The sequence below is a fragment of the Armigeres subalbatus genome, chromosome 1, assembly GCF_024139115.2.
Source record: "Armigeres subalbatus isolate Guangzhou_Male chromosome 1, GZ_Asu_2, whole genome shotgun sequence".
In the NCBI taxonomy this organism is placed as follows: domain Eukaryota; kingdom Metazoa; phylum Arthropoda; class Insecta; order Diptera; family Culicidae; genus Armigeres; species Armigeres subalbatus.
The window spans coordinates 296,061,263-296,076,992 of record NC_085139.1 but is presented as its reverse complement, the minus strand read 5'-3'; the positions used below and the strand labels follow the sequence as shown (position 1 = coordinate 296,076,992).

General features: G+C 44.4%; 1 protein-coding gene across 3 annotated transcripts in view; it reads left to right on the top strand.

The window, feature by feature from the left end:
• The window catches only part of LOC134207766 (cytosolic purine 5'-nucleotidase), a 158,524-nt gene that overhangs the window by 80,380 nt on the left and 62,414 nt on the right, over nucleotides 1-15,730 (top strand). Inside the window, exon 1 of one of the 3 annotated variants that reach the window (XM_062683638.1) lies at nucleotides 4,435-5,204. The exons of the other annotated variants lie outside the window; for them this stretch is intronic. Within the exon in view, the coding sequence (XP_062539622.1) occupies nucleotides 4,858-5,204 (347 nt within the window). The 5' untranslated portion in view covers nucleotides 4,435-4,857. Of the gene's footprint in view, nucleotides 1-4,434; nucleotides 5,205-15,730 lie in introns of those variants that run through there. 3 annotated transcript variants of the gene reach the window in all.

Below are 15,730 nucleotides of genomic sequence, written 5' to 3'. Positions count from 1 at the left end.
TGGAGAGGTTTCTAGATCATAGCAAATTAAATGTACTCGCTGGCGATTTCAATATCAATTGGTGTGTCGTTCATAATTCGAAGCATTTGAAACATTTGGCAGATTTTTTCAACTTAAAACAGCAAGTTTTTGATTATACGCGTATTTCCCGGCACAGTAGAACTTTAATTGATCAATAAACTAATTTTGATTCAGTTAGTACTGTTATTAATTGCGATTTAAAAATAACCGATCATGAAACAATACTAATCAATGTTGATGATAATGAAGGTAATAATAGTAATGTAAATAAATTGAAGTGCTGGAGGAAATATTCGAAACAAGCAGTTTCGAATCTTGTCGAAAGAAACTTTGATTTTCAAACAAATGGCGGATCTTTGGATCACAAATCAGCTGTTCTCACGAATGTCATAAAAACCTGTACCAATCAATTAGTTGAACAAAAGTTTGTATCTCAAAATAATTCGAACAGCTGGTACAATTTAGACCTCTTGCGCCTTAAACGTAAAAGGGATAAGTTGTACAGAAAATTTTGTAGACAGAACAGTGATTATCGTTGGAATAGGTACTAGGTTGCGCGTAATAAATATTCGCAACGTTTGAAATGTACGCGATGCGAATATATTCAGAGGAAAATTGATCAACATCAAAACAACAGCAAAGAGTTATGGAAAATATTGAAATCACTTTTGAAACCTAGTACTAGTAAACCGCGGTCCATAACTTTTGATGGCACACTAGAACTATCAGAACAATTAATTGCAGATAAGTTTAACGAATATTTTGTCAGCAGTGTTTCATCGATTAATGCATCTATTGAATTAGTTGATGAACCCGACGAAATCCGACAGCCGATCGATGTTAACTGTAGATTTGGAACATTGGAAGAATTAAGGAATATTTGCTTCTCGATGGGAAAAACGGCTGGTGTAGATAACGTAAATGCAAAAGTGATACAAGACTGCTTTGATGTCTTCGGAGACAGTTTGCTGGACCTAATTAATGAATCTATACAAACTGGGCACGTGCCACAAGTTTGGAAGGAAACCCTTGTGATTCCTATACAAAAAGTTGCTGGAACGATTAAATCCGAAGAGTTTCGTCCCATCAACATGTTGCACACATTAGAGAAAATTATAGAACTTGTTATTAAAGGCCAGCTGCTAGAGTATTTAAATAATAATAACTTGCTCATACCGGAACAATCGGGATATCGAGAAGGTCATTCTTGTGAAACCGCATTGAACTTGGTATTGGATAAATGGAAAGAAAAAGTAGAGCAAAAAAAATACGATTGTTGCGGTGTTCTTGGATCTAAAACGCGCTTTTGAAATAATTTCTCGGCGCTTATTGTTGAAAACAATTCAGCGCTTTGGAATTTCGGGTTCTGCTTACAAATGGTTTGAAAGCTATTTGAGTGACAGAACTCAACGGACTGCTTTTAACGATTGTGTATCAAGTCCCGTGGAGAACACGCTCGGCGTGCCACAGGGAAGTGTATTAGGGCCTATTTTATTCATTATGTACATAAATGACATGCGACGAGTCTTACGATTTTGTGATTAATCTTTTTGCTGATGACACCGTGCTGTTCATTGCAGCTAAAACCCTAGAAGAGGCTGTTTCACACTTAAACGAAGATTTGCATTCTCTAAGTAGATGGTTGAAATATAAACAGTTAAAATTGAACATAAGTTCATGATAATTTCGCGTAACCGAATAAGTGAAAATGTCTCTGTTATGATGGATGATGAGGCAATTGATCGCGTACGGGAGATTAAATATCTCGGCGTGATTATTGATGACAAGCTAATATTTGACAAACATATTGACAATGTTATCAAGAAAATTGCTAAGAAGTATGGAATTCTTTGCCGATTAAACACGATTTGACCATTGCTAGTAAAATATTGTTGTATAAATCAATCATCTCTCCTCATCTGGATTTCTGCCCGTCCATCCTATTCTTGGCTAACGGTACACAAATATCGAGACTACAGCGTTTGCAAAATAAAATCATGCGCTTCATTTTGAGATGCAATAGGTTCACTTCCTCAACTTTTTTGTTAGACGCCTTGCAGTGGCTGTCAATGAAGCAACGTATTGTTTATTTGACTATGGTGTTCATTTTTAAAGTAATTAATGGTTTGCTGCCTCGATATTTGTGTGATCGAATTGAAAGAGGAAGTGGAGGAGGAAGAAAGAGGAAGATATAATACGAGAAACGCGGTTGATGTAAGAACACCTTTCTTTTTGCATGGTGCTTCACAAAGTTCATTGTTCTACAAGGGTGTAAATGTATTCAATTCGATGACTACACACATCAAACGTGCAGCGACACAAAGCTGCATTTTAGACAGCTACTCGACAATTTTTTAGCATTAACTAATTTAAGTTTTGACGAAGTTTTACCCAACGGATACTTTTGTGTGTTTTACTTTAATTTTATTTATTGTTTTTGGGGCATTAACGACTACAACGATCGCCTCGATGATGATGATGGATTTTTTACTTTCTTGACGTAATTATTAATTTAACTTTTCTTTGTGTAGTCTACAAGAGTTTGAGCCTCGTGCGCGAAATACAGGTATAAATTATTTCAAATTTAATTTTCGTGTGCCACATTTTGATCTGTTTGAATGATTAGGAGTGAATGACTTTTGTATGGTTACTGCTGAAAGAGTTTTGAATGTTCGATATAGCTATCCAGTAGATTGTTTCGCGGTTAAACTGAAACTTTTGATATCGACGGAGCGGTATCACAAGTGTTGGTGCCTATATTGTCGAGAATCATGAACTACTATAGATACATATAAGTTGTTGAACGAAAATTGACTTGATACGCGATTCCTGGTGAAACTTTTGAAATCTGTGCGAGAGGTATCACAAGTTTTGCATTTTCATAGAGCTGTATGTATCACTACTGATGTTTTAGCAAGATTGCGGTTTTGGAAAGATCAGTTTTTTAAATTTATATTTTTTGCTGTATAGTGATGTAAAATATTCAAATTTATATCTGTGATAAGAAATCGGATCGTTTTTATTTTTGGAAATCCGATTAAATGCATATCAATTAATTATCTTAAAGATAACTCGTCTAGCTCAAACCCTTGTAGGGGTATGTGGCGGGACCATCATCATCATCATCATTGTTCTACCGCTCCGGATCAAACGAGAAAATATGTTAACCTTGTTTAAACTATGGTGAGATTCACAGTTGAAAAAGTCCGGAGATGCTGATAGAATATTCATTACTCAAAACAAAATAGAATGAATTATATTCAGAAAGCATTTTTTGAATTATCTTTACATGCCTACAATATTTGGTGATATTTTAGAACAAAGTAGAAATATGTAGCAAACAATACTTTGGTTTACTTATAGTTGCTTGTAGACGCACGATTTATATACAGCGTTTTTCAAAATATTAGCTGGCATACATTGTCAAGAATGTTTGCTACGCTGAAAAGCATCTCTTGCCACGGGATTGGGCGTATCCCTATATGGCAATGTAGGTTCTGGATAATCCCTTATTTTTTCAATTTCCAAATTTAATTTAGATTTTTGAGAAAAACTTTATTTGTAAAACCAAACATTTCCATTCAGATTTTAAATCTGCTGCCAATGCTGATGACGAGCTGGTTTGAATTCAGTACAATTTTTCCACTCGATAACGACGTGTCTTCCCTGTATGTATCGAACAGGTCGTACAGCCTAGCAAAACACATTATCCCACCGAAGTACAGCCAACTGCAAACAAGAAGGGACGACGCAGATTCCTTTGTTTATTTACCCATTCATGCAACCGCATATAGGAAACGGGTCCTACGGCACAAAGAGAAATCTCGTCCTTGGGAAAGTTCCATTCGGTCGACCTTCGCAATCACAAACACGCACCAACGTTCACAGAGTGTGCCATTCTTTGACGGAGGTGTAACTAAACTTTCGATGTTGATTGCATTCGACGGAAAACTTCCGACCAATATAGACATTGTTGCTTCGTTGGCTTCGCACTGAATTTTTCCTTAAAATTTCCAGAAATCAGCGATCAAATTGTTTACGTGTGCAAGTTGAGCTATTTATGTTAATTGCTTTCTTAAACTTTCCAAACTGATAACGAGACGAATAATAGGCTTACTCCTCTCCTTGAGGTCCATTCGATGTAAAATCAAAACAACTTGTTCGAATTCAATGAGAGCGGTGCAATCGATTGCATTCGAAGTGTCTTCTCTCACAGTGCATCGCCTGCTACGACTGTATTGGAGAGATGCACACGTTGCATAGAGTTGCTATCGCGTGCCATACGCCTACTGTCGCGTTGCTCATACTGCTGAGTCAACCGCGCCGCTACCGTGCGCTCCTCGCAACGCAACTTAGCAAACAACGTGCCCGTACGTAGAGCAGAGCTCTAAACAACCCTGAAGAGCACTGAGACCAGTCAGTAACTCACGAACCGCGGAGAAACCAACACTGGAATCAAGAGGGTGAATCGCGTGCGCGACTATACCGAAGCTAGTTCAGCATTGTAAATCATTTTTGTTTTTAATTTCAAATCAGTTACATCGCAGTTCGAGCGCGCTGCGCCTTCAAAAAGAAACGGAACGGACGGACGCGCACTTTCGTGTTTTGCTGTTTCCACGTCGACTTGCGTTGATCGTCGACTGCGCGCTGCGTAGTGTGCATTTCAAAACACGAATTTAGGTCATTAGTGCACTGTGTCTTGTCGGAGGGGTGTATCATAAAAAGGAGAAGTGAAACCGTTGAATCGAGGGGGGCTTTGTTTACGTGTGCCAAGTGTGGGGTGACCAGAGAACCGCATTCCAACCAGTGTCGGTAACGTTCGTTCAACTTTCCAAAATGCCCGAGCTGTCGCAGGATCAGTTTGAAGCGAAGCTTCCGCACAAGCCTCCAGCCACGGTCGAAGAGCTTCGACAGCGGGCCAATTCTGGAGGGGCTGCCGCGCTAGAAGCATCTCGCAAGAGGCTAAACTCGCTCAAATCTGCGGCAGCATCGCAGAAAGAAACGGCGGCGGCGACGTCGACGTCGCTGGAGGAGGGAGTGGGTGGGGCGCCAAGTGTATCGCGTGGATGTCGCAAGAGCAGTGTCACCTTCCAGGAGGACAGCGGGGGCAGATCGGCGCCAAAGCAGCAGTTGCATCACTACGATAGCTTCGTGCAAGGGTACAAGCGCCAAATCAGTCACAGGTAGGTGCGGAAAACGAGACGCAAAATGGATGTCTGGGATATGCGTTGAGTGCTATTCATGTAAAAACAAGTAATGGTCTAGTGTAGAAGTATTTGCTAGGACTCAATGATGTTTTAATAGGGTAAAGTGCCCATTAGTGTACCCCCAACCAATAGTGGACCCTCCAGCCATTTTTGCATTATTACTGCACAATGTCAACATTTTGCTATGAAATTCTAGCGGGAGAACCTACCGTACAGTCCTATGATTTGATTACATGCATTGGAAATTGGAAATTAGATGTTTTTTTACAATTCTATAAAAAATTAACACTATAGGAATATTTTGAGGGGTCCATAATAGGGAAGAAGAACGTCCCGAAACGGAACATCAAAAACAAATGAAATGTCGACTGTAGAGAAGCCATTTCCTATTATGGACCCCCAAGGGGTCAAGCCTTATGACAGAAAAAGCAAAATTCCGCTACTAGGGGGTCCACTATTGGGCATTTTACCCTATACTGCAGAACCTTGATTACAAGAACTTATCGTGAATGTTCATTAAAATTATCTTGAATGTGGCATAGATATTCAAGATAAAGTTTATTGTATTGTTCGGAGAAATGAACCAAAATGAAAAATTTTAAAAAAAATGGGTAATTACCGCTGATAAAGCCTTTCTTATGACCATGAGCATTAAGACCGCACAATTCGTAGTTGCTACTCCGTGATTTATTGAACTTGCGAAATTGTACAGAGAGCACAATAAATGGGGCTTGAGAATGAGATTAGTTACCCAATCTCAATGTACACGTTTCGAGAGCTAAAATATTTAAAGTCAATAACGGCACCGGCCACGTCCTTATAGTCATATAGGAAGGGAAGGATTGTTAGTCCAACTCTCGTTGCTACTAGAGACCGAGTATACCTTTGCATCTCCACGATTGTCTTGGGATAGGATATCGTTTTAGTTACAAAGGACGATTTATCTGGATCGGTAAGTGATGCGATATATTTGATAGGAAATAACACTAATTCGCTGTCTCGCGACGAGCAAAAAGTTAAAACATGCATGCCCGGTGGCATATGAAAACTGAGGAGAAGCGTTTTGGACGACCGAACGGAAGCGCAGCACGCAGGCTACTGCAAACTATTCCGCTGATAAAGCTTTTCTCATGAGGAAAAAATAAATATATAAGAAACATCCGGATTCCGATAGGAATCCCATCCGGAATCCGACAGGAATCCCATCCGGAATCCGACAGGAATCCCATCCGGATTCCGACAGGAATCCCATCCGGATTCCGACAGGAATCCCATCCGGATTCCGACAGGAATCCCATCCGGATTCCGACAGGAATCCCATCCGGATTCCGGCAAGAATCACATCCGGATTCCGACAGGAATCCCATCCGAATTCCGACAGGAATCCCATCCGGATTCCGACAGGAATCCCATCCGGATTCCGACAGGAATCCCATCCGGATTCCGACAGGAATCCCATCCGGATTCCGACAGGAATCCCATCCGGATTCCGACAGGAATCCCATCCGGATTACGACAGGAATCCCATCCGGATTACGACAGGAATCCCATCCGGATTCCGACAGGAATCCCATCCGGATTCCGACAGGAATCCCATCCGGATTCCGACAGGAATCCCATCCGGATTCCGATAGGAATCCCATCCGGATTCCGATAGGTATCCCATCCGGATTCCGATAGGTATCCCATCCGGATTCCGAAAGAAATCCCATCCGGATTTCGACGGGAATCTCATCCGGATTCCGACAGGAATCTCATCCGGATTCCGACAGGAATCCCATTCGGATTGCGACAGGAATCTCATCCGTATTCCGACAGGAATCTCATCCGGATTCCGACAGGAATCCCATCTGGATTCCGACAGGAAACCCATTCGGATTCCAACAGGAATCCCATCCGGATTCCGACAGAAATGCCATCCAGATTCCGACAGAAATCCCATCCGGATTCCGACAGGAATCCCATCCGGATTCCGACAGGAATCCCATCCGGATTCCGACGGGAATCCCATCCGGATTCCGACAGGAATCCCATCCGGATTCCGACAGGAATCCCATCCGGATTCCGAGAGGAATCCCATCCGGATTCCGAGAGGAATCCCATCCGGATTCCGACAGGAATCCCATCCGGATTCCGACAGGAATCCCATCCGGATTCCGACAGGAATCCCATCCGGATTCCGACAGGAATCCCATCCGGATTCCGACAGGAATCCCATCCGGATTCCGACAGGAATCCCATCCGGATTCCGACAGGAATCCCATCCGGATTCCGACAGGAATCCCATCCGGATTCCGACAGGAATCCCATCCGGATTCCGAGAGGAATCCCATCCGGATTCCGAGAGGAATCCCATCCGGATTCCGACAGGAATCCCATCCGGATTCCGACAGGAATCCCATCCGGATTCTGACCGAAATCCCATCCGTATTCCGACAAAAATCCCAACCGGATTCCGACAGGAATCCCATCCGGATTCCGACAGGAATCCCATCCGGATTCCGACAGGAATCCCATCCGGATTCCGACAGGAATCCCATCCGGATTCCGACAGGAATCCCATCCGGATTCCGACAGGAATCACATCCGGAGTCCGACAGGAATCTCATCCGGATTCCGACAGGAATCCTATCCGGATTCCGACAGGAATCCTATCCGGATTCCGACAGGAATCCCATCCGGATTCCGACAGGAATCCCATCCGGATTCCGACAGGAATCCCATCTGGATTCCAATCCGTCCCATCCGGATTCCAACAGAAATCCCATCCGGATTGCGACAGAAATCACATCCGGATTCTGACAGTAATTCCATCCGGATTACGACTGGAATCCCATCCGGATTCTGACCGGAAACCCATCCGGATTCCAACCGGAATCCCATCCGGACTCCGACAGGAATCCCATCTGGATAACGACTGAAATCCCATCCGGATTACGACTGGAATCTCATCTGGATTATGACTGGAATCCCATACGGATTCCGACGGGAATCTCATCCGGATTCCGACAGGAATCCCATCCGGATTCCGACAGGAATCCCATCTGGATTCCGCCAGGAATCCCATCTGGATTCCGCTAGGAATCCCATCCGGATTCCGACAGAAAACCCATCCGGAATCACATTCGGATTCCGACCGGAATCCCATCCGAATTCCGAGAGGAATCCCATCCGAATTCCGACCAGAATCCCATCCGGATTCCTACCGGAATCCCATCCGAATTCCGACCGGAATCCCATCCGGATTCTGACCGGAATACCATCCGGATTACGACGGGAATCTTATCCGGATTACGACGGGAATCACATTCGGATTACGACAGGAATCCCATCCGGATTCTGACCGGAATCCCATCCGGATTATGACGAGAATCCCATCCGGATTACGACGGGAATCCCATCCGGATTCCGACAGGAATCCCATCCCATCCCATCCGGATTCCGACAGGAATCCCATCCGGATTCCGACAGGAATCCCATCCGGATTCCGACAGGAATCCCATCCGGATTCCGACAGGAATCCCATCCGGATTCCGACAGGAATCCCATCCAGATTCCGACAGGAATCCCATCTGGATTCCGTCAGGAATCCCTTTTGGATTCCGACAGGTATCCCTTCTGAATTCCGATAGGAATCCTTCCCAGATGCCGACAGGAATCCCATCCGGATTCCGACAGGAATCCCATCCGGATTCCGATAGGAATCCCATCCGGATTCCGACAGGAATCCCATCCGGATTCCGACAGGAATCCCATCCGGATTCCGACAGGAATCCCATCCGGATTCCGATAGGAATCCCATCCGGATTCCGACAGGAATCCCATCCGGATTCCGACAGGAATCCCATCCGGATTCCGACAGGAATCCCATCCGGATTCCGACAGGAATCCCATCCGGATTCCGACAGGAATCCCATCCGGATTCCGACAGGAATCCCATCCGGATTTCGATAGGAATCCTTCCCAGATGCCGACAGGAATCCCACCGGATTCCGACAGGAATCCCACCGGATTCCGACAGGAATCCCATCCGGATTGCTACAGGAATCCCATCAGGATTCCGTCAGGAATCCCATCCGGATTCCGACAGGAATCCCATCCGGATTCTGACCGGAATCCCTTCCGGATTCCCATCCGGATTCCGACAGGAATCCCATCCGGATTCCGACAGGAATCCCATCCGGATTTCGATAGGAATCCCATCCGGATTACGACAGGAATCCCATCAGGATTCCGAAAGAATTCCAGATTCCATCCAGATTCCAGATTCCTTCCAATTCCATCCAGATTCCGATAGAAATCCCATCCGGATTCTAAAGGAATCCCATCCTGATTCTAAAGGAATCCCATCCGGATTCATCTGGATTCCGACAGGAATCCCATCCGGATTACGACAGGAATCCCATCCGGACTAGGACAGGAATCCCATCCGGATTCCGACAGGAATCCCATCCGGATTCCGACAGGAATCCCACCCGGATTCCGACAGGAATCCCATCCGGATTCCGACAGGAATCCCATCCCATCCCATCCCATCCGGATTCCGACAGGAATCCCATCCGGATTCCGACAGGAATCCCATCCGGATTCCGACAGAAATCCCATCAGGATTCCGACAGGAATCCCATCCAGATTCCGACAGGAATCCCATCCGGATTCCGACAGGAATCCCATCCGGATTTCGATAGGAATCCCATCCGGATTACGACAGGAATCCCATCAGGATTCCGAAAGAATTCCAGATTCCATCCAGATTCCAGATTCCTTCCAATTCCATCCAGATTCCGATAGAAATCCCATCCGGATTCTAAAGGAATCCCATCCTGATTCTAAAGGAATCCCATCCGGATTCATCTGGATTCCGACAGGAATCCCATCCGGATTACGACAGGAATCCCATCCGGACTAGGACAGGAATCCCATCCGGATTCCGACAGGAATCCCATCCGGATTCCGACAGGAATCCCACCCGGATTCCGACAGGAATCCCATCCGGATTCCGACAGGAATCCCATCCCATCCCATCCCATCCGGATTCCGACAGGAATCCCATCCGGATTCCGACAGGAATCCCATCCGGATTCCGACAGGAATCCCATCCCATCCCATCCGGATTCCGACAGGAATCCCATCCGGATTCCGACAGGAATCCCATCCGGATTCCGACAGAAATCCCATCAGGATTCCGACAGGAATCCCATCCAGATTCCGACAGGAATCCCATCCGGATTCCGTCAGGAATCCCTTTTGGATTCCGACAGGTATCCCTTCTGAATTCCGATAGGAATCCTTCCCAGATGCCGACAGGAATCCCATCCGGATTCCGACAGGAATCCCATCCGGATTCCGATAGGAATCCCATCCGGATTCCGATAGGAATCCCATCCGGATTCCGATAGGAATCCCATCCGGATTCCGATAGGAATCCCATCCGGATTCCGACAGGAATCCCATCCGGATTCCGACAGGAATCCCACCCGGATTTCGACAGGAATCCCACCCGGATTCCGACAGGAATCCCATCCGGATTCCGACAGGAATCCCATCCGGATTCCGACAGGAATCCCATCCGGATTCCGACAGGAATCCCATCCGGATTCCGACAGGAATCCCATCCGGATTCCGACAGGAATCCCATCCGGATTCCGACAGGAATCCCATTCAGATTACGACTGGTATCCCATTCGGATTCCGACAGGAATCCCATCCGGATTCCGACAGGAATCCCATCCGGATTCCGACAGGAATCCCATCCGGATTCCGACAGGAATCCCATCCGGATTCCGACAGGAATCCCATCCGGATTCCGACAGGAATCCCATCCGGATTCCGACAGGAATTCCATTCGGATTCCGCGAGGAATCCCATCCGGATTCCGCGAGGAATCCCATCCGGATTCCGCGAGGAATCCCATTCGGATTCCGAGAGGAATCCCATCCGGATTCCGAGAGGAATCCCATCCGGATTCCGAGAGGAATCTCATCCGGATTCCGAGAGGAATCTCATCCGGATTCCGAGAGGAATCCCATCCGGATTCCGAGAGGAATCCCATCCGGATTCCGAGAGGAATCCCATCCGGATTCCGAGAGGAATCCCATCTGAATTCCGAGAGCAATCCCATCCGGATTCCGAGAGGAATCCCATCCAGATTCCGAGAGGAATCCCATCCGAATGCTGACAACAATCCCATCCGGATCTGCAATCCTATCCGGATTCCGACAGGAATCCTATCCGGATTCCGACAGGAATCCCATCCGGATTCCGACAGGAATCCCATCCGGATTCCGACAGGAATCCCATCCGGATTACGACGAGAATCCCATCCGGATTTCGACAGGAATCCCATTCGGATTCCGACAGGAATTTCATCCGGATTCCGACTAGAATTTCATCCGGATTCCGACAGGAATCCCATCCGGATTCCGACAGGAATCCCATCCGGATTCCGACAGGAATCCCATCCGGATTCCGACAGGAATCCCATCCGCTTTCCGACAGGAATCCCATCCGGATTCCGATCGGAATCCTATCTGGATTCCTACCGGAATCCCATCCGGATTACGACAGGAATCCCATCCGAATTCCGACAGTAATCCCATCCGGATTCCAAAAGAATTCCCTTCCGGATTCCGACATGGTTGCCTTCCCGATTCCGACAGGGTTCCCTTCCGGATTCCGGCAGGAATCCCATTCGGCTATATTTTTAAACTTAATGACACACAATTCGATATCACATTTGACCCTACCCTACTACACCCTAGCATGGTGGATGATAAAACTATGAAGGTATTACACATGTTCATATTAAGTTTCTGCAGGTCCGAACAGTTCTAATTCGATAAATTAACAGTATCCAGCAAAAAAAAACTTCGAACTGGATCGACTTATCGTTCAGAACCTCATTCAGGATTTGGAAGCAATAATAAAAAAAAACTGCAAATAAAAATGTATCATCTCCAGGAATACTAATTTTATCGACTCTACTAACGCGATTCGCCTCTTCACATCTCGATATTGAAGGGATCATCGAGATTGGGAGAGATCGGGAGAGAAGGAAAATTGAAATTGGTACTAGATCCAAAAAAAACTCGTTGCTACGAAAAACAACAACAAAACAAATGTCGTTTCCTGTTGTTGAAGTGCTTGTTATTGTGCAAAGATGGCCTAGTAGCCTTACCTTGAATTCATGAACGCTTTTTTTGCGTGTACACGCTAGCTTTCATCTACTCAGTGACTGAGTCAATTTGTAATGCCCTTTCCTTTTTTCCCACGGAAATTTTACTCAATTTCCGTTTAAAGCGGGACTACTCAAAACTATGGTTAATCCTGCTTTTGACGGAAATTGATTGAAATTTCCGTGGGAAGAAAAGAGACGGCAATACAATTTGCTCAGTCACTGAATAGATGAAAGTAAGAGTGTTTAACATTCAATCTTCATAAAGGTGCTTGAGATACCATGCGCCTCCATATTGATATTTTTTTCAACATTTGTGCTATTGCCAAGAGAATATGTTGAAAGTAAATCAAGTCGGTCATGAGATGACTTGCTCCAGGATTATCAAAATATTTTCTCGTTTTCGGATTTCGTAAATAAATATCTTATATATTCGAAATGTACCTCCCCAATTTGATGCCATCCTGTCCTATATAATATCTTTATTATCGGATAGCCTCAATTCAAATCAATCTTTTGATAGTATTTACGAATCAAGCGTAATGGTCTCCTAATAACGATTTTTTAGTAATTGAACACCATTTCAAGGATCCATTGTCTATTGTATAAAAACCGTCCAACGTTCACTGCTGTCAATAAATAAAAACTTTCCAAATTAATTTATAACTTTAATTCCATTGATATGATCTTATCGAAGCATAAATTAAATGTTGGAGTGATTTTCAACAAGTTTGATCATTAAAGTAGTCTTACCACATGTAAAGCAAGCTACGGTTGCGTGTCTAAAAACTAGTTTCGAGCACCCATTCATCGCTTCCCGGTAAAGAAAAAAAACGCCGGAATCCGATCCAACTTCACGCCTCGTGGAATGCTAACGACGTCGAGACATGCAGTGCCACAAACGCCGCCACCGAACAAAAAGGTGGAATTATAATTTGGCCATATTATATCATGGGCACAGAGGTAACCTCCGGCGACGATATTAAGGTAGAGGGATTACACCCCCGGTGGAAGGGAGTGCGAATTTTCCACTTGACGAAATGGAAGAAATTCCCAGCCAGAGACCCAACTATGGGTACGTCTACAACAGGACTATAACCACCTTTATCCAACCTATGGCTCGATGGTGTCGTGGGATGAACTTTGCGTGTTAATGCAAATGAGACACTAATCGCGCCAACAACTGCTTAGCATACTTCCAAGCGAGTGTGGTGGCAAGACAGAAAGTTTTGGGCTTGAGATCTTGTATGGAATTTTTGTTTAATTAAGTTGACAACCAGGATAACGGTTCTAGATTACATCATTCTGTCTGTGCTTTGTTGGATGATTACAAAGAAATTAGTCCAATTCGGGTTTGAAAAGGGGGAAGCTGTTGCTCTTGAAATGCTTGAAACAATTGGCGCCCAACTTTAACCAGAACATTTTAATTAAGTGATAATAGATAGAACATTAGTTACGATTTTGAGTGAATTTTGTTCTATTTATTATCTATATGATAAGCGTGCCTGAGTAAAAATTCATCTACATTTCTCGGGTACTTATTCAAAAGGACGTATGTGATTTTGTAAACAAAGATTCAAACGTCAATTTGTCCAATCTGATAGCCCTCCCACGCAAACCGTCACCACAGACAGGTAGGGGAAGCCTTCGGCTACCTGTTGGTGGTGTTGGTTTGCATGGGAGTGCCATCAGATTGGACAAAAAGACGTTTGAATATTTGTTTACAAAATCTTATACGTCCTTTTGAATAAGTACCCGAGATTTTTCATATTTCTACCGCAGTAGGTAAAAAACCAAAAAAATTTAAACAAAAAAACATTTTTAATTAACTTTATCACGCATGGTTGCGAACAATGGACCGCAAACGTTGTCGATGGAGCATCTTTGCTTTGAATTCCATCAACATCATATTCCTGTAGCAAGCACATTGGCTCCAAGGGAGCAGATGCAACAGTCCGACCTCAGTCATGGCTTGCGGGTAAAAAAGCAAAAAAAACGCCCTCTAGGGCGTATTCATTCATTTCCCGTCATGGAGCAACGTTGCATCTTTGCCACACCCATTCCAAAATGCAGAGCGGGCGGTTGCATGTTTCATGTTAACTACGATGCATACGAGAAAATAAATTTTGTCGAAATCACGGGAAGAGATTGAATGTGGTTTCACATTTGAATAACACAACTCAGTGATGGATAGATACACAAGCGTTATCCAATGGTGAATATTTGTTAATTTTTTATTCATATCAATTGCTCTTATTATCATTTATGGTAAACAGAGGTATTTTGTATGAGCGTAATAAATTTCATCAAAAAATAAATAGAACGAACTTCATCAGTTGCGCTCCAGCGCAATTTCTCCACAAGACCAGAAGCAGGTAGCAGCGGAATGTGTGTGCTTCGATAGAGAACGAAACAATTTCACTTTTTTTAACGCTTGGTTAGACTCCACCATCTCGCTGGATGGTGGATGCCGCCGGTGATGGATGAAACTGTTTTTAAACAATGGATCGTTTTGGGTTGGCACGAGATTTGGTGCTGTATGTTGCTGAGTGAGATATCGATTTTTTTCCGGTTCTGATGATGCCAGATGGAATCTAGCCAGCGTCGGAGAAGTACGTAATACAGAATGCGACATGACAAGACCTATTAATAATTCGAATTGCGATTTGATGAACGTTTGAAGCTGAGTGACACCGTATCTATTTATCATGTGGGCAACTGTTCCGTTTTTCATCTTGCGAAATGATAAAATGACGAATTCGTCAGTTTTTCTGCGTAAAATAAGAAACAGGTTCGCTTCTCTTCCATTTCCTTATTATTTCAATCAAACAAAAATATGGCAGTTCTGTAAAAAAAATGAAGTAACGGAACAGTTACTCTACTCAGCAATATGTGATTAATTTTGTAACTAAACAAAAGAACTAAAGCCTTTTGAAATTCTTATGCGGATTTAGTGTGTTAGAAAGATTATTACTTAAAGGCTTTCCTGAAGCATTCTGATAAATATGCCGGAAGCATTATTCATGAATTCCGGCGGAAATTTATTCGAGAATTCGCCGGAGAGGATTCCGCCGGAAACCCGAAGATGATTCCTCCGGGAATCCGGAAAGGGTTCCTTCGGGAATCCGGAAAGGATTCCTCCGGGAATCCGGAAAGGATTCCTCCGAGAGTCCGGAAAGGGATTCCTCCTTGAATCCGGAAGGGATTCCTCCGGGAATCCGGAAGGGTTTCCTCCAGGAATCCGGAAGGGATTCCTCCGGGAATGCGGAAGGGATTCCTCCGGGAATCCGGAAAGGATTCCTCCGGGAATCCGGAAAGGATTCCTCCG